This window comes from Vicia villosa, linkage group LG4 (genome assembly GCF_029867415.1).
Source record: "Vicia villosa cultivar HV-30 ecotype Madison, WI linkage group LG4, Vvil1.0, whole genome shotgun sequence".
NCBI lineage: Eukaryota > Viridiplantae > Streptophyta > Magnoliopsida > Fabales > Fabaceae > Vicia > Vicia villosa.
The window spans coordinates 105,492,935-105,514,113 of record NC_081183.1 but is presented as its reverse complement, the minus strand read 5'-3'; the positions used below and the strand labels follow the sequence as shown (position 1 = coordinate 105,514,113).

Here is a 21,179-nt window from a genome sequence, read left to right as displayed (position 1 = left end):
ATTAATTAACAATTATTTTTATTTGAGAGATAAAATCTTTATTTCTAGGAAAACAATGAGAGTGATATTTGTAAATTTTATCAACTCCTACAAGTTTTCTCAATGAAACTCACTATTTTTAGGGATCACTATCACCATAATATATTTTTTCTTTTAATTAACAAAATATTTGTAAATATTTATAGTTATTAGTGATATTTTTAAATATTTATAGTGATTAAACATATCGGATTTATTATGCTGGTTATTATCTACATATTTATTTTTAAATATTTGCAGTTATTAATGATTTTACAATATATTATCAACAATCAAGCCTTATCGAATGATCTAAGCTATGAATGAACGTGTAACATCCCGACTTTTTACAGCGCGAGTGTATTTTTTTTTTCAAAATTAATGCCTTACAAAATGTGGACCACTGTCCTTTTAGGAATAATAAAAATGATAAATCAGAGTACGAGCTGTTTGGTCTAAGTCTTTTCCATAAATAGGCCCAGCGCAATGCCCAAGGTCATAAAATATTTGACCACTTGAATATAATTGCGTACAGAGTATTTGACAACAAGTAAAGGTCAAAACCACACACACAAATTAAGCATCCAGCTTTAACAACAAACTTCCCAAACAAACACAGACAACACTCTGAAACAAAACCCTAAGCTGATCTTGAACTCCTAGCCAAAGACATTCACATCTTGCAAGTCTTCACGACACCAGGATACCTTAACTATCCCCAATTGCTAACAGCCTGGGTGGTCGTTAGCCACAACAGAATAATAGTAGAGGGTCACGATCTAAAAATAGCATACATGAAAGAATAGACATATACAAGTACAACATGATGGATGTAACCACATGATATGTGTAACAACAAGAGAGATATAACCATACGATAGATATAACCACCATGACAGATATAACAACATGATATGAATAACCAGTTCAACATTTATTTCCACACATAGAGCAATGCACACATATCCTAAATGCAGACCTATATGAGTGGTGATCGCCCATCCAGTCGGGTTCCTCACCTGTGATCGCCCAGCCTGTCGGGTTCCTCACATGCATGAATTCCGGAATTTTACCTCTCCGCAGAGAGTCGTGGCCTCTTTCCACTAAAGGTGCAGTATTCTCCACTGACACTGACTCAATAAAATCCCGCAGGATTAGGTGGGCTCAATCTACTAGAGTCCTCACTCGGTGCAGTCCTCTCGACATACACGCAACTATGATATGCATGAGCACATATATGCAAATGCATCATAACATTTCTCAATAGTCAATTCATATATTCGACAAATCATATGAACTTACATAATCTTCACATATGTAATCATAACCACAAGTCAATTCATATATTTTCAACAAATCATATGAAAACACATTCTCAAGTTTAGCATCACAGCATAAACACACATCCCCAACCGGGCATACAATCATTCATACCAGCACATATGCATTCAATCATATATAATATCGTTAGAAAGTGCCCTTACCTTAGCATGCGTCAAACACATTCAACTTACGCTACATGAGAACGGTATGTCTCTCTCGACGAGGTGTCTATCCAGTTCACACTTTCAACCTTTTAAAATACACAATTTAATTAAGTTAACCCTAACCCAATTACATCCATAATTAAGACTCTATTTTGGCCACTTACCTAATCAATTAAAATTAGGTTTTTATTACCGTTTTACTAACTAATCATTTTATATTAAAAAGAATATATCATTTAAAATAAAAAATGATTTTTCTCTTAAAAGAGTAATTAAATATTAATGCAAGAAGTTCATAACTCACTAATTTAAATTCATTTATTATTTTTAGCAATTCATTGTATCAAATAGTTTGATTATACTTTGAATAAAATCATTGTCTAACAGCCATAAATATATAAATAGCTAAATAATATTTGATTGAAAACTAATACAAAATTATCATTATTTATACCTTTAAAGCACATAACTTTCGAAACAAAAAAATTTATATTCCTTTTATACTAAAAATTTCAATTGTAAAAAACTCAACACATAAACTCTAGTCATTTTTATAAAAAAAACAAGTTATTATCCTTTAAAATATAATATTACCATCTTTAAAACAATAATGAATTTAAATCATCCCAATACAATTTTAACTTTAATCAAGTTTAAAGACAAAACAAAATTATGATCACCCAACGGATCCAAAATATTAATATATTTAGTATTTGATTCTAAAGATTAATAATTATTTTTAAGTTTCAAATTAAAACAGATTTGATATCCTTATACATAAGTTATATAAAATTGGACTAAGTGATAATGAATTAACTTAGTTCTTTTTGATCATACAAGTATAAATTTTAGTTATAAATTAAACTCACTATTTTCAATCAATTTAATAAAAGTAATTCAACAAAAACTAGAGCAGTGAGTCCTTCTTTTCCAAAAAAAAATCAATCCAACGATTAGTTAATTAAAATTGCAAGAGTATTAAATATCATTTATTTACATATGTCGTTACGTGTATATGTACAATTCTAATAAGTTTAATTTCCTCTTTTCTTTTCAACAAAAGTTATTAACATAATCAACATTTTTAAAGTAACAAGCAGAAAATATCTTCATCAAAATATATGACTAGTAATTTCTTTATGGAACTTTTTAAAACTCTCATCAAGATTGGCCAGCTAAGATAATATAAAAGAGGAAAAATATTTGGTTACCTCAAGCTTTAATCTTTTCTTTAATCATCTCTTAAATTGATCTACTAAAACTCTCTAAAAGATCATTCAAATCTCACAAGGTATATATGTAAAATGCAAGAAGAAGAAAAACATGAAGAGTGGAGGAGGGAGGTTCGGTTAACATAGAAGAGGAGAAAGACAATGTGAGAGGTGTTGATCATTGTTTTCTTAAATAGAGAATGTGAATGTATTATGGCCATTTGATCAAATGCTAAATCCATGTGTATTAAATCTCAACCCTTAATTCTCTCTACTCACAAACATTATAATAGTAATAAAACAACTAAAAATATCTAGATATTTTAGTTACCACTTTCAAAAGTGATGCTTAGTAGTTTTTTTAAGTGATGCCATGATGCTACGTAAGGAAAAGACTTAGATTATATCATATTGTTAACCGAGATATACACACACAAAAATACCCGGAACGAATAACAATTGAACGCGTGTTTTATTAAAAAATAAAAATAAATATATTAAAATGATCCATGCGGAACATACTTTAATAAAACAGACTGAAAATGATCAAAATCTTAAATAAAAAAATATCTAGTTAAACAGACTTTGACAGGTAAGTTTATGACCGTAAATGTCGTCGAAAAATAAAACGAGCTTACCAACACAACCTATGCGCAACATGGATTAATAAAAAAATCTGGTACAAGTAAAAACTCGAAATATTTTGTCTGCAAATTATTCACACGGTGTCGAATCACTTCAACCGGTCAGTTTGTAAAACTCCTATTTAAATTTTGACGCAATAACAATATTTTGCATAGATAATTAAAACTATAAGAACATGATGCTATTTTTCATAGAGTTTTGGTAGCACTTCGGCATGGTCTCTATAACACTGTGTTATTTATAGACAATTATATAAAAAATTGATAGAATAAAATAGCATAATACTATTTAATATTCTCAAATTCTAATTATTGTTAATGTACTTTTTCGGGTCTTACATTACAACCCTCCTAAAAGAAGTTTCGTCCTCGAAACTTGAGGCAAGAGTAACAACTCAACTAGTTATTATTAACATCATCACTAGCACGATCGTGCACATATCACAATCCTCTGAAAAGTCGCATTAAATCAGACTCTAGACACAAGGCTAGATATTACACTATGAAATCACCCCTCAAAATTATTCATAACAGAATATATTCACAAATGATAGGTCCTCCAGGATCCTAGGTAAATGTTCAAACTTTCAAATTCACATTTTCGACTCCACGTCATAACTAATTCTACTAGGTTCACACTAAGTGGTGGCTGATTATCCTTATGATAAAATGCTAATTAACTTACACATTACCAAAGCAGGAAAGAGTCATCTATTCCATTCAACATGATCCCGTCTACTATCAACAAGATATTAAGGGTGATTAGTTCTTTAATTTGTCAATAGGTAGGCGCCAACCATGATGGTGGAATAAACCATCATTACCTAATTACAATAGTGTCCTTTGTAAATTGTTCTTAAAGTTACGCGAGACACCAGGTTATAATAATCCATTCAAGGTTTACTTAAATGTTTCCTCAATTTTCTTCTACTTCATTTCCTTCGATGAGGCACAATTGCCTAAAACACAATACCTAGTCTCATTTACACTCACTTTGCAAGAAACATCGATTGAGTATCCTCTAAAATAGTAGACATTAATAAATAAGAGTACAATCTAATTTTTTTTAACTCCAAGTGAAGTCATATTCTACGTAGAGAACTTCATCACTTTGACAACGTCCATAAATCCTTAGTTTTCTTCCTTTAATCTCATAGTTATGGTGATTTGTCTATGTCACATTTGAATCTCATTCCTAATCACAATCTTAATAATATCATCCCATCATCCGGTTGGTGATTGCAACTCCCTAAATTTTCTTTAACATGAAAAAAATATGTCATCCACAAGACATAAATTCCGCTTACACCAGTCTTAAACTATTGTCTTTCACTCTAACACAACTACTTTATTTTTAAATTATTACCTAGCTTATCCTTGTAGGCTTTAACATGAACTGTTCCTCTTCGTTGGCGGCTACTATTTGCACACTACGTCTTTCGTGTTTTCCTATCCCTTCTTCCAAACTTTCTTGAGTTTCTTTACTCTTACTATTAAATTTTATTTTCCTCAAAAGAGCTCGTCACCTTAACCACTCTTAATTGTTTCAACATCTCATCTTTTGTTGTTCAATTATCCATTAATGACATATCATAATTAACGTCGTCTCGACTTCCAAAGTCTCGTGTGAAACTCTCCAACATGTTTTTTTTTTACTTACAAATTTTACCATCCTGAATCTTATGTAAAATTCTATCTAGTCACCAATACATCACTCATTATCCTTGTGATATAAGATTTTCAACTGTGAGATTAGTCTCCTTCCGCTTATACCACTTCTTAAATCATTTCTTTAAATCCGAACGCGACCTCATCATCTATAGCATACACCCTTGATGAAATGCTCGGTCTCCTTCTCATTTTCTATTAAGGTATCTCATGGTAGTCCTTCTTAAAATCCCTTTTAACTTTAACCAATTAAACAACGTGGTTATTAACTTGTATATAAATAAATATTGTGAGTTATCTTCCTCATTCCTTGGTCGTGTACAACTTCCATCTTCCTTTATGATTACCTTTTAGATATTTTAACTCCAAAGATACTTATACTAGATCTTCTTGGATCATCTAAAAATTTACAACTTCAAAATTTCAGCAACAAACCGCCTAGAGTTATTTCCCTAACATATCGTGACCTTTATCATGTCAATTGCAAATAACATCTTTAATTATCGTGACTATCCAAAGGTGTTAATATTCTTTTATAACACAATCCAATTTTCCCCTCATAAGTTCTTGCTAATAATCCTGGCACGTCTATTCACTCATCCATTTTCTTATTCATTTCCAACTTTTACTAAGGTACCAACCGACAGAATTCCTGCGATCTAACACTCTAAAGAATTATTCCCCCAAATTCCTAGTAAATCTCCAAACATTGTCGTCCATGACTTGAATAATTTAACCCTTGCCCATTCCAACTCTTCTGATCACTTAAAATCTTGGTGTTAGTTGTACCTTTTTCTCATATAAACCTTTTTACTCACTATCTCCCAAACTATGTATAGATCATCACTTATCCAGGTAATACTTTGTACCTTACCTTTAATCATCACATGATTCTTCCTTAATACATTTAATTACATATCTAACATAAGAAACTAACTTTAACCTTTCAGGTACCTTCCAAAAGTATAACTGTTGTCTAACTTCCCTGGTTTGATCACTTTTAACGCTCAACACCCATTTTCTTCCTAGAGAAGACACTCGATTTTTATCCGAGGATTCTAATTATTTCCAATTGACATCCATAGTTACTCTTCACTGTCAAATAGATGTCATCTAATAAATATTTAATAACCTTCATCTTATCTCATTCCAAACTTATCGAAATGAACATCCAATATTTTTATCAAAAGGTCCCTTAGTCCAGGTTCTTACTTGTAATCCTTTCTAAGCTCAACTTCCACTCGTCCCTACTCAACATCTCTAAGTGATAAGAATAAACACTACTTCTAATATATAGAGTTACTAAAGTAATACCTTTTTATTTTTACTTGATTCAATCTCGTCCCTTCTAAACCAACAATTCCAAAGAATTTAGAGACACATATCGACCAAAGTCGACTGATGCTCTAGGGTTATAACTATCATTCTTACTGAAGTACTATAGGGTACATTAACTTTAGTTAAGAAATAATCGATTACCTAAGCATATATCATGCTTGACTCAAGACACAAATCACATAACATATAACACATAGGACTCCGAACATTTACTCCTACTAAACCCGACACTTGATCAACTTAGGACACATGACACACAACCCCAAGAAAATCTAGACCAAAGCTCTGATACCACAATGTAACATCCCGATTTTTTACAGCGCGAGTGTATTTTTTTTTCAAAATTAATGCCTTACAAAATATGGACCACTGTCCTTTTAGGAATAATAAAAATGATAAAAGAGTACGAGCTGTTTGGTCTAAGTCTTTTCCATAAATAGGCCCAGCGCAATGCCCAAGGTCATAAAATATTTGACCACTTGAATATAATTACGTACAGAGTATTTGACAACAAGTAAAGGTCAAAACCACACACACAAATTAAGCATCCAGCTTTAACAACAAACTTCCCAAACAAACACAGACAACACTCTGAAACAAAACCCTAAGCTGATCTTGAACTCCTAGCCAAAGACATTCACATCTTGCAAGTCTTCACGACACCAGGATACCTTAACTATCCCCAATTGCTAACAGCCTGGGTGGTCGTTAGCCACAACAGAATAATAGTACGGGTCACGATCTAAAAATAGCATACATGAAAGAATAGACATATACAAGTACAACATGATGGATGTAACCACATGATATGTGTAACAACAAGAGAGATATAACCATACGATAGATATAACCACCATGACAGATATAACAACATGATATGAATAACCAGTTCAACATTTATTTCCACACATAGAGCAATGCACACATATCCTAAATGCAGACCTATATGAGTGGTGATCGCCCATCCAGTCGGGTTCCTCACCTGTGATCGCCCAGCCTGTCGGGTTCCTCACATGCATGAATTCCGGAATTTTACCTCTCCGCAGAGAGTCGTGGCCTCTTTCCACTAAAGGTGCAGTATTCTCCACTGACACTGACTCAATAAAATCCCGCAGGATTAGGTGGGCTCAATCTACTAGAGTCCTCACTCGGTGCAGTCCTCTCGACATACACGCAACTATGATATGCATGAGCACATATATGCAAATGCATCATAACATTTCTCAATAGTCAATTCATATATTCGACAAATCATATGAACTTACATAATCTTCACATATGTAATCATAACCACAAGTCAATTCATATATTTTCAACAAATCATATGAAAACACATTCTCAAGTTTAGCATCACAGCATAAACACACATCCCCAACCGGGCATACAATCATTCATACCAGCACATATGCATTCAATCATATATAATATCGTTAGAAAGTGCCCTTACCTTAGCATGCGTCAAACACATTCAACTTACGCTACATGAGAACGGTATGTCTCTCTCGACGAGGTGTCTATCCAGTTCACACTTTCAACCTTTTAAAATACACAATTTAATTAAGTTAACCCTAACCCAATTACATCCATAATTAAGACTCTATTTTGGCCACTTACCTAATCAATTAAAATTAGGTTTTTATTACCGTTTTACTAACTAATCATTTTATATTAAAAAGAATATATCATTTAAAATAAAAAATGATTTTTCTCTTAAAAGAGTAATTAAATATTAATGCAAGAAGTTCATAACTCACTAATTTAAATTCATTTATTATTTTTAGCAATTCATTGTATCAAATAGTTTGATTATACTTTGAATAAAATCATTGTCTAACAGCCATAAATATATAAATAGCTAAATAATATTTGATTGAAAACTAATACAAAATTATCATTATTTATACCTTTAAAGCACATAACTTTCGAAACAAAAAAATTTATATTCCTTTTATACTAAAAATTTCAATTGTAAAAAACTCAACACATAAACTCTAGTCATTTTTATAAAAAAAACAAGTTATTATCCTTTAAAATATAATATTACCATCTTTAAAACAATAATGAATTTAAATCATCCCAATACAATTTTAACTTTAATCAAGTTTAAAGACAAAACAAAATTATGATCACCCAACGGATCCAAAATATTAATATATTTAGTATTTGATTCTAAAGATTAATAATTATTTTTAAGTTTCAAATTAAAACAGATTTGATATCCTTATACATAAGTTATATAAAATTGGACTAAGTGATAATGAATTAACTTAGTTCTTTTTGATCATACAAGTATAAATTTTAGTTATAAATTAAACTCACTATTTTCAATCAATTTAATAAAAGTAATTCAACAAAAACTAGAGCAGTGAGTCCTTCTTTTCCAAAAAAAAATCAATCCAACGATTAGTTAATTAAAATTGCAAGAGTATTAAATATCATTTATTTACATATGTCGTTACGTGTATATGTACAATTCTAATAAGTTTAATTTCCTCTTTTCTTTTCAACAAAAGTTATTAACATAATCAACATTTTTAAAGTAACAAGCAGAAAATATCTTCATCAAAATATATGACTAGTAATTTCTTTATGGAACTTTTTAAAACTCTCATCAAGATTGGCCAGCTAAGATAATATAAAAGAGGAAAAATATTTGGTTACCTCAAGCTTTAATCTTTTCTTTAATCATCTCTTAAATTGATCTACTAAAACTCTCTAAAAGATCATTCAAATCTCACAAGGTATATATGTAAAATGCAAGAAGAAGAAAAACATGAAGAGTGGAGGAGGGAGGTTCGGTTAACATAGAAGAGGAGAAAGACAATGTGAGAGGTGTTGATCATTGTTTTCTTAAATAGAGAATGTGAATGTATTATGGCCATTTGATCAAATGCTAAATCCATGTGTATTAAATCTCAACCCTTAATTCTCTCTACTCACAAACATTATAATAGTAATAAAACAACTAAAAATATCTAGATATTTTAGTTACCACTTTCAAAAGTGATGCTTAGTAGTTTTTTTAAGTGATGCCATGATGCTACGTAAGGAAAAGACTTAGATTATATCATATTGTTAACCGAGATATACACACACAAAAATACCCGGAACGAATAACAATTGAACGCGTGTTTTATTAAAAAATAAAAATAAATATATTAAAATGATCCATGCGGAACATACTTTAATAAAACAGACTGAAAATGATCAAAATCTTAAATAAAAAAATATCTAGTTAAACAGACTTTGACAGGTAAGTTTATGACCGTAAATGTCGTCGAAAAATAAAACGAGCTTACCAACACAACCTATGCGCAACATGGATTAATAAAAAAATCTGGTACAAGTAAAAACTCGAAATATTTTGTCTGCAAATTATTCACACGGTGTCGAATCACTTCAACCGGTCAGTTTGTAAAACTCCTATTTAAATTTTGACGCAATAACAATATTTTGCATAGATAATTAAAACTATAAGAACATGATGCTATTTTTCATAGAGTTTTGGTAGCACTTCGGCATGGTCTCTATAACACTGTGTTATTTATAGACAATTATATAAAAAATTGATAGAATAAAATAGCATAATACTATTTAATATTCTCAAATTCTAATTATTGTTAATGTACTTTTTCGGGTCTTACAGAACGTATCCGTGCGGACGAGTCTTCTACTAGTCTATTATAAAACTAATACTAATAGATTGACCAAACTGTCAATTATGTCCTTTCTTCTAAAATAATTTACACTATCATTAGGATATTTTAGTAACTAGCTAAATAAACCTTCACCTTTCGATCATCATTGGACACTTGACAACCTCAATTCTTTTTCTCCCCAACACACATCATTTCTCTCTTATTTCAAATTTCAAATTTCTTTCACATTTTATTTTCCCACACTTTCTTAATTTCATTTTAATTTTTCTCCATTTACTTATTATCACATATTAATAACCTATTTTTTAATTTTAATAAAATTAAATATTTATTTATCTCACAGGTCACTATCAAAACAATATTTAATTTATTTTAATCGATCATTACACACTTTCTCTATTTTAATTAAAATTTCAAATTTCTCTCACATTTTTTCCCACACTTTCTTACTTTCATTTTAATTTTTTTCTATTTAGTTATTATCCCTAAAAAATAATTTATTTTTTAATTTTAATCAAAACATTTTGTTCTATTTAGTTTTTTCTATTTTGTTATTTGACGGGTCACTATCAACCCAATATTTATTTTATTTTAATCAATTATTGTTTTAATTTGAGAGATAATATTCTTATTTTTATGACGGGTCACTATCAAGACGATTATTTTTTTATGATTATTTAATACAATTAAATATATATGATTATTATTCATTTTACATTTGTATTTAAATATATTTTATATCGCATCAAATAAATCTTTTATTTCACGGATCATTATCGACACAATATCTTTTTCATTTTAATCAACAATTCTTATTAATTGAGAGACAATTTTTATTTTTAAATATTAAAATTTCATTTTTTTATCTTGATCTTACATATTCTTTTTTTATATGATTATTTAATATAATTGAATTTATATAATCATTTTTCATTTATAAATAAACCATTCATTTTAAATTTATACATTTTAAATTTATACGTACTTAATAAAATTTATTCAATATCGAATAGATTTACCCGTACGGAAGCACGAGTATCTTCTTAGTTTATTTGAAAGAAAAAAAACTCAAAATTGAGATGTGAAACATGTTTAGCCTGTTTTAAGTTTTTGCTTTTAGAAACTAGAATATTGAAAACAATTTTCAAAAACTATGTTACAAAACATCATTATCAAACAAATTTTTTTCATTTTTAAAATTTTAAAAACAAAAAAACAATTTTTAAACTTAATCAAACTGTCTTTAGTTTCTCAAATTCTCATAAACAAATTATATTTTCTATTCGCGTGTTTCTCAATTTCACAAAGTCTAAATAATTTAGAAGTCTTTCTTAATTTTTTTGATACCTTCACAGTTTTTTTTTTTAATTTCAAAAATATAATTTTAAAAATTTCTAGGATTGTATCTCTAAGATTGGCTATGTTTGGATTCAATAAAAAAAACTGAGCGGAATAGAGAGGAGCGAAATGAAATAGAGCGGAATAGAGTGGAACAGAATAAATACGTCATTCCATTGTTTGGATACATCATGATGGAATAGAGTAATTTTTTCATTCCATCCAAATTGGAGGTACAAAAAATGGTGAAAAGTGATAGAATGGGATAAAATGCATTCCATCCGATAGCACTCCATTTCATCCGTTTTAATCGATGCAAACTATGGAACATAAACTTATTCAATTCCATTTCGCTCCATTCCATCCTATTCCATGAGAGTCAAATTGCATTATGAAGATTGTTTTAGAATTTGTTTGGATGAAGCATTTTAATGAGGTAATGTAATGTTTTGAGGGAATTTAAAATGATTTGCACAAAATTTATTGTTTGGATCCAAAAATGAAGAATTGTTAAAATGATGGAAATTTATGAAGTATTTTATCTAAGTTAAATTTAATCATTTTGAAATGACACCAAAAATCAAAGAATTTGAAATTCCTCTCATACTCTATAGAATGTATTTGTTACTATTATTTCTTCAAATTTCACAAATTGGTCCTCATATTTTCCATATTACAAAATTGACTCCAAAAAATTTTAAAAAATTACAAATTGGTCCTTAATAATTTTTAAATTTTGCAATTTGGTCCTTCAAATTTTCAAAAATTACAATTTGGTCCCTACTTTTCAATTTCTTAATTTGCTCCAAAAAAATAAATTTTATAAAAAATGACCCAAAAATCTAACAATGAATTATCTTAATACTCCATCTAAACAAAATAATTTAAAAATGAATGGATTTCAATTGAATCATTTGAATTGCTTTGAATTTTAAATTTCTTTAAAATTTCCAATTATCTCATCCAAACACACTCTTAGATTAGAATCATAGAAACAGATTTAATATGGTGAAACCGAAATATCCATCACACGCCCAAAACACGGCTCATCAAGGAACCGAACGATCAAGACCGATACCCCCAAATTGCCTCAATAGGACTCAATGTCCGAGGACCGCCCGTCACCCAAATTCGATCCTCCCACCACAATTTTCTGTCAGATCTTCGTCGCCGTTACAAATTGGAGCACAGGAGCCGTCGCCGCAGCTTCGCGGCTCCCACATCCTTTGTCGATCTTTTCGACTTTCTGCAATTTTGGTTTCTGATGGTCTTAAAATACGCATATTTCAATATTTTATTGATTATTTATATATATTTGTTCCATCTTTTAATGTGTGCAAGCTGAATTTAATTAAATTGCTTTTGATAGCATTTCTGTTTTGTGAATTACATATCTGTGTAATATTCAAATGTCAGAGCCAAATCTAATACATATTTAGCATAAGATAGAATAAGATGCGTTGGTTCCCTTAGGTGTAACACCATGAAACTCAAAGAGTAACTAGATAGATAGATAGATGGTTGACATGCCTAAAGATACTTACCATAATAAGTATCATCATTTTTATTTCTTAATCTACTGGTATACAACCATCATAAAGCTGGCTGTAGAGGTTCAAACTTCACTCTTATTCAAGACACTTATACACATACATTCATACATACTTTAATTCAGCAACAAGGCGTTCAAAGCCGCTGAGATAGACCCGACTATTGCTTCGGAAACTTGTGTCACAAATCGAAGAGCAGATTTTTTAACATAATCCTTTATCTGATTGCTGTAATTATTTCCAACATCATGGTTCCTATCCCAAAGCATAACTCCTCCATAGTTAGAAGTAGGTTTAATGAAAGGAAGAACCTTAGTAATGAGATCATCTGGTGGTATATAACCACCACTAGGAGCTGCTTCAGGTGCTGCTGGTAATCCCATGAAAACCGTATTATTCGGTAGAACCAACGATGTCCAATCATTCCATGATTTCAAGAGCTTTGTAGCATCAGAATTTATTATATCATATTGGCATGGAGGGTTATTGTAGAATTGAACAAATATATAATCAAACAAGCCAGTTTTGATAGCTTTGTCTAGGTAGCGATCTGGTATAACACATTGTGGGGCAGCAGCCAAGTAAAAATACCTGTTTTGTTGTCTTAGATTATCAAGATTTATAGCAAGGTCATCCCAATATAGATTTGTACCTCCTTCAATATCAAAATCAATACCATCTAAGGTAACACTTCCAAGTGGACCAAATTGGCCACTAAGGAAGTTAGTATACAGATAATCACTAACATCTTTAGCATCATTTGGTGAGCCAAGGGAGTAAGTTCCAGCAGCACCTCCAATGGAAAGGAAAACTTTGATACCTTTCTGTTGACAGTGTTTTATTTCAGGTTCGAGTTTTGTGCATGGGCTCCAGTCACCGCAATGACCGGCGAAGTTCCAACTTGGAGGTCTTCCTTCTCCAAAGACATTGAGGAAAGCTAATATCACAATCTCAAAGTTACCAGTGTCACATGTTGATGACAGTGTGCCATCTCCATTGTTTTGACCCCAGTAGATGGCAATGCCGGCATCATCACTTGATGATGCTTTGACAGTGAATGAGGAGGATATTGTTAAGACTAACAAAAGGAAAAGTGTTTGTATTTTGGAACTCATAATGTGCTTTTTGTGTTTAACTGGTTTGATGATTACATTAGATTTAACACTTTTATAGAGGTCTTGTGCCAAGGTTGTGTACCATTTAAAACATGTGAATAAAAAGTAAATATTTATAAACTCTTAAAATTCAACTTCCAGCACACCGAAGTAGACTTTTGGGGATAGGTGTTTTAAAAAAAAAAATGTCGGAAAGATTGTATTGTATGCACCATAGATACTTTTTTTTAATGTATAAGAATCTAACTCGGTACTAATTAAAGGAGCTTATAATACTTACACTTTGCCTATCAACAATGTCTAGCAAAAGAAAAATTATATTCACATGCTCAATAGCTTTAGTAAAATGGCACTGATATTCTATCTAATTTTAAAATAGGGTTAAATACGTTTTTAGTTCTTATAAATATGCGATCATGTATTTTTATTCCCTATAAAATTTTCCTTCAATGAATGGTTCTTATAAAATTATTATGCACTTAGTTTCACTCCCTACTGTCAAACCAATGTGTACTTTTAGAACGATTATTTTGCAGACATATTCATAATGTTTTAAAAAATTGCTGGAAAAAAAAGAAATTCAAAATCTAATTTCTAAGTTGAAATTTTCTTTACTTTTATCATTATTTTTTGAAATTTGAAAAATTCATACTTAATTCTTCTCGTTTTAAAAAATTCTAAAAGTTGGTAAATAAATATGATTTTTTCTTTACCCACCTCCCTATGGGGGTCACCCCCAGCGAAAAACCCAGTTTACCACTGCTTCGGAAATGAACTTCCGAAGTAATTTTTTTTAAAATTTTTTTTCAGACTTCGGAAGTTTATCTCCGAAAAAACTAAATGGGGGGTGTTTTCGGAGATGCACTTCCGAAAACACATTTTTTTCAGATTTTGGAGGGTTTCGGAAATGAACTTCCGAATTATGCAGAAACTGTGTTTTTTTTTATGTTTTTGGAAACAGTCTCGTATTTTTAATTAAAGGAAGACGGCAAATAAAATAAGCGATATATAAACAGAAAATACTAATATACTAATATGATAAGAAAACTGATATATACAAACCGATCCGATCCAAATCCAAATAATAATAGTGTACGAATGATACAATCCGAAAACAAAACAAAAAATAAACCCGACCACTACTGGGTATGCCTAACCCTCTCACCCTGGGCCCTCCTCTGCCGCCTGTATGCCGCCGCACGGCCCGCATCAGTGATGATCATCTCCATCACGACGACTTCCTCTGGACCGCCCTGATGAACGACACCTCGATCCAACGCGTCCCGCCCAAGCATCTCTATCCGCTGGCAGATCGGCAGGAGATCAATGACGTGGTCATCCTTGGCCTGCTGGTTCTCTAGGATCTCCTCGTGTGCTGGCCTAGGAGCGCCGGGAGCGTCGGGTGTCAGCAGAGGATGTGACACCCGATAGAACCATGTGACGTACCCCTCCACACAGTGCCAGTCCTGGGTGACCCGCATGCGACGGTACTCCTCCGGTACCACATGATGCTCCCAATCGTCAAACATGGCAGTGAGCTGCACTCTTGTCACTGTGTCGGGAGCAGCCTCAAAGGGTGACTTAGGTATCATCTGCACAAATCTGAACTGCCGCATGCACCGCTCAGGGAGATACCGGACCATGATGGTAGTCCCGCATGCCAACCAGCCAGAATATAGAGATATGTCGTCAAAGGGGACAATCTGAGTGTAGTCGCTGAACGGCCTCCAGGTGACGTCATCGTGCATCGTGCGGTCCAAGTACCCACGGTATGGTCCCACCGCATTGTTCCCCCTCTAGAGAACGTATCTGGCGGCCCTGGGCATGGCGTCAACGTACGCAGGATCGATATGGAAGCCGTGGATGCCGGAGAAGTAAGAGATGCTCCAGCTCTGAAACATAAATAAATACGAAACATAAGTAAATACGAAACATAAATAAATACGGAACAATTAAAATGAAACGTACCGTAAGTAGTGTGCAGGATCCGGTCAACTGCCTCATCCTCCAGTTGGAGGCCTCATTCAGCTTCTGGTATAGGTATGCCAGAGTAGCTGCCCCCCAGTTCCACTGGTGAACGGTGGTCAAGTCCATGAAGTAGCGGAGGTAGGTCATGTCGACGTACCTCGCACTCTTGTCGACAAAGATCGCAGCGCCTACCACATGCATGTATCAACACCGGAGAGCGCAGCCACGATGATAATGTGTAAATAGCTCGTCACCCTCAGCCTCAGCCTCGGCCGCCACCACTAGGTGGTGCTCGAAGTAGCGGCTCAGTGTGATGAACCGGATATGAGGCCCAAATGTTGTGGCGCACTCAAAGTAAGCAACTTCGGGCTCCATACCCAAATAGAGCACCATCCACTCAGTGGCTTCGACCCTCTGGATCCGGGAGTGGGTCAACAGTGGCCCCCTGATCGGCAGGTGGAGAAGACACTGCACATCATGCAAGGTGATCGTCATCTCCCCAACCGGCAAGTGGAAAGAAGACGTCTCCCTGTGCCACCTCTCCACAAAGGCCCCCTGTATGCCGTGGCTGATGGTGGCGTACCCCGTCATGCAGAGCCCACTGAGCCCTGAACTTCTCACAGCGTCGTTAAACCACTCGGCAGTCGGTTTAAACAGACTAAAAATCTTTCGGGCATGGTTCACCATTTTCAACGACTCTCTCTCCTGTTACCAAAAAACAAATATAAAAGTATGTTACATAGACCGGTTAAATAGACGGTTAATAAAATATTGAATAAAATTCTAAATTATAAACGGTTAAATAATGTAGTCGGACAAATTATAAAAAATACCTCTCCCTCCCAAATCCGCCGAGCGACGTGATCGCAGTAGAATATCAGCACATAAGTGTCTCCGGGCCCTCCCGGGTAGCCCTCCTCCTGCTCATCCTCCTCCCCGGGTGGAGGGTCAACATCAGGTACCCCCTCCGCCTCGTGGTATGGCACTGCCACCTCCTCCTCCTCCTCCTCCTCCTCTCGCTGGCGGGAAGAAGATACCCGAGCCAGCCTACTCCTAGATCCAGATGAGGAGGTACCCTCGCCCATCTCCACGGGAACTCGCACACGTCGTCCCCGGCCCTGCCTCCGTCCCTGTGTCGACGCCAGCTGCGTCGCCGCCCTCTCGCGTCTAGCCGACGTAGTCTGGGTCTCTCTACCCTGTCTTATGCGTGCTGGTTGGTTGCCAGACATGTTCCTGTAAACAATTGAAATCGATTAATATGCGAGACAACAGAAAAAACTAAAAAAATTGCACTTCTGATACAATTCGGAAGTTCATTTCCGAAACTGGGAATGAAGGTGTTTTCGGAAATGAACTTCCGAAACACCCCTGCGCAGAACTTTTCTGCAACTTCCATGGCAGACCCCACAAACTTCAAACCTATGTTTACACATTCTAAACATCCTAAATATCAGTACAAACCTAACCTAATACGTTTTTTGCTATTTGTAAACACCCTAATATAATTTTTATTCATAGATCTTAAAATCAATATGCTTACCGATTGAATAGATTGGAGGGCTTTTGAATGTAGTAGAGCAACTAGATGTGGAATATAATGTAGCCTTGGAAGTGGTTTGCAGAAAAATCTCTTTGGGGTTGAGTATTAAGTTGATTTAGGGTAAATGAATTGGGAGAGGGGGCTGTTTTGCTTAATCTGCAAAACGCGCACTATTTCGGAAATGAACTTCTGAAATGCTGTTTTCGGAAATGAACTTCTGAAATAAGACAATTTTTTCAAAAAAAATGGCGCTTTCGGAGATGCATCTCCGAAACCACCTTTTTCTTGCATTTCAGAAATGCATTTCCGAACTCAGGGGTAGTTTGGGTTTTTCACCAGAGGTGGACTAGAAGATTGAGAGGTAGCCAAAGAAATTTTCATAAATATTTTACAGTATTCTAAACATATATATAAAAAATTATTCAAAAATTTAAAAATTAAAGGATAATTAAACAGTTTTTAAAATTTTAGAAAATAACAGAGACTAAAATTGCATGCATAAAAATTTTAGAAGGACCATTCTTTGAAGAAAATTTTATAGTGATTAAAAATGCAGGGTCACATATTTATAGGGACTAAAAACATATTTAACCCTTTAAAATATACACAAATTTTTTGTGAAATTTATTATCTCTAAAAAAGGTTAGTATATATTTAAAACTAGAGCAAGTGTCTGTATTCATTTAAACATTTTATAATATATATATATATATATATATATATATATATATATATATATATATATATATATATATATATATATATATATAATTTATTATATATATATATATATATATATATATATATATATATATATATATATATATAATAAATTATATATATATATATATATATATATATATATATATATATATATATATATATATATATATATATATATATATATATATATATATATATATATATATATATATATATATATATATATATCGTCACATGATCTTATTTTTTCTCAACTGAAAATAATTGAGAAAAAAGAGGATCACGTGAATAATTTAAACGAAATATTAAATCTCAACTATTTATTTTAATCAAACGGTCGTTATCTCATATAAGATTAACCTTTCTCACTAAATACGTTTCCTATATATATTTACTCTAAGAGAAAGTTATTATAACTTACTACACATCTTGACCATTTATTATTTTCAATCTAATGATTAAAAACAATAAATAATTAAATGTGAAGAGAGAAAATTATTACTTATTATTTTTAACTATTAGATTGAAATTAATAAATGGTCAAGATATGGAGTAAGTTATAATAACTTTTTCTTGTAGTAAATATATCCTTCTTATTAACATGAGTAATGCTACTCTTACACCCAATTCCTACACCCAATACTTACACCAAACACTGTTCACCGTATTTATACGGTGAACAGTGTTTTTAAAATAAAATAATAATATTTATAAAAAATATTTTTTATTTTTAAAATTACCGACGACACTGTTCATGTACAAACGTGCATTAACCAACTTCAATATTGCATTAACCAAATTTTTACACTGTATTAACCAAGTTTGATGACTGGTAAAAATTATTTTTAATACCTGTATTTTGCATTAACCAACTTCATTACTGTATTAACCAAGTTTTTACAATGTATTAACCAAGTTTGGTGATTGCTAAAAATTATTTTTAATACCTGGATGTTGCATTAACCAACTTCATCATTGTATTAACCAAATTTTTACACTGCATTAACCAAATTTGAATAATGTTATTCTCACACCCATGAACAGTACTTTACAGTAGTCACCAAATTTGGTTAATGCAATGTAAATTGTTGGTTAATGAAATTATAAAGTTGGTTAATGACACAAATTTAAAAAAATAGAAAATTATTTATTATTATAATAATATTTTACTCTTCATAAAATATATTTTTTTATTTAAAAAATACTATTCACCGTATAAATACGGTAAATAGTGTTGGGTGTAAGTATTTAGTGTAGAAAGTAGTGTATGAATATCATTACTCTATTAACATATTATATTACAAAAAAATTCATGTATTATCACACTGTCTAAAAATGACACATCATTAAAAAAATAAATACTTCATCAATTTAAAAATGATATACGATATATTTAAATAAGTTAAAAAGATAATTAAAATGATAATTAAATATGAAATATGATATTATGTGATACTTAATATATTTATAAATATAATTTCATAAAAAAACTTATTTGTTGTTATGAAATTAAAATTTATTAATTTATATGCAAAAGATATATAAGTATATTATTTTATTTATATTTTGTAATATTTTAATAGGAACCGGATAAATAAATACTACCATTGTTTTACATGTTCTTATATTGTTGTGTTTCAAGGCAAAGTTACCGTAACTTATACGAAAATATATATAAATTGGCGAATTGTCGAGTTTTGCCCTTATTCCAAAAGGTATCACGTTAGATTCCTAACTTCGAGTCACCAATAGAGACATTAACATGCAATAATAATAACTTTACGATCAACATTTTACATGATGGTTTTTCAAATAGTAGAATTAAAGTTACGTATCAGTTTGATCAACATTTTATGATCATAATTTTACACGATGATTTTTTAAATAATAAAATAAAAGTTACGTATCATTTTGAAACATGACTTTTTTAATAAGTGAACTTAATGATGAATCGATTGAACCTTAACTAAAATAATGATTAATTAGTCTTGTTAAATAAGTTTACTTGATAGTTAGAGTGTTTGCGGTGCGGTTTGAGCGGTTTTAATGTTAAAAATTAGAAAAAAATTTCACCCACCTCCTAACCTTCTTGCCCATCTCTGGTGAATTTACCACACTGCCCCTTGTTTCGGAAGTTCATTTCCGAAAAGGTACTTTTTTTGTAAAAAAATGTGTTTTCGGAAATGTATCTCCGAAAACGTGTTTTTTTTAATATAAAATATTGATTTCGGAGATGCATCTCCGAAATAAAGTTACTTTTCAGAAAATGTGGTGTTTTCGGAAGTTCATCTCCGAACGCACCCCCCTTGAGGGAATTCAGAAATGAACCTCCGAATTTATGTCTGGACAGAAGAAAAATGAAAAACAACAACGATTCGCTTTATTTAATCGGGTGAAGATTACAACGATAATATTACTGAAAATTAAAGTTACATATTGTTGAACACGGGTAGGTGGGGATGAGTCAACATTTTGATAACGTCGTCCGCCGATCTTTGAAGTTTCGCGTCCAACTCGATCGGGCCTTTAGAAGAAAATCGGTCGAACGTTGTCCACAAAACCGCTAAATCTTCGTCGTTCTTGATCTCAAAAGGTGTGAACTTAATGCCTCCCTCGTCGTTAAGCGATGGCGAGCGGTACTCGAGCTTGACAACCTTTCGATTCTCGGGATAGCGCAAAAGCGTGTTGAGCGACGTTATCAACTCCGCAAACGGCGTGTCGCGCGAGAAGCGAAATTGGAACGGCATCGGGTAGCCGGTGGGGAAGTAGACGAATGCTAGGTGGGGGTAGGTTTGTGTCATTTGAGTTTTATGGTGTGAAGAGAATGAAGAAGAGTGTGTTGTATTTATAGACTTATTGGAGCAATGATGGCCCAACAAACCTTATCCTGCCTCAGGGGACTTTTCGGAAATGAACTTCC

At 32.3% G+C, this 21,179-nt stretch overlaps 1 protein-coding gene and 2 long non-coding RNA genes across 3 annotated transcripts; all 3 read right to left on the bottom strand.

The window, feature by feature from the left end:
- Positions 1–467: 467 nt before the first annotated feature.
- On the bottom strand, positions 468–2,971 carry LOC131599425 (uncharacterized). The gene is made up of 3 exons (XR_009282762.1): positions 2,717–2,971; positions 1,503–1,591; positions 468–751 (listed from the first exon to the last, which is right to left on the bottom strand). It is a non-coding gene; the product is annotated as an uncharacterized LOC131599425 (long non-coding RNA).
- A 2,857-nt stretch (positions 2,972–5,828) lies between these two features.
- On the bottom strand, positions 5,829–9,286 carry LOC131599424 (uncharacterized). Its single transcript, XR_009282761.1, has 3 exons — positions 9,028–9,286; positions 7,814–7,902; positions 5,829–7,063 (listed from the first exon to the last, which is right to left on the bottom strand). It is a non-coding gene; the product is annotated as an uncharacterized LOC131599424 (long non-coding RNA).
- Positions 9,287–12,849: 3,563 nt separating this feature from the next.
- On the bottom strand, positions 12,850–14,065 carry LOC131599423 (acidic endochitinase-like). Its single transcript, XM_058871776.1, has one exon. It carries the CDS (start codon positions 14,026–14,028, stop codon positions 13,030–13,032), a length of 999 nt encoding a protein of 332 aa, XP_058727759.1. The 5' UTR covers positions 14,029–14,065; the 3' UTR covers positions 12,850–13,029.
- Between the last annotated feature and the right edge of the window lie 7,114 nt (positions 14,066–21,179).

Excerpts from the sequence above, each read along its gene's own strand:
- LOC131599423 (XM_058871776.1), bottom strand. The coding sequence starts at position 14,028 with ATGAGTTCCAAAATACAAACACTTTTCCTTTTGTTAGTCTTAACAATA.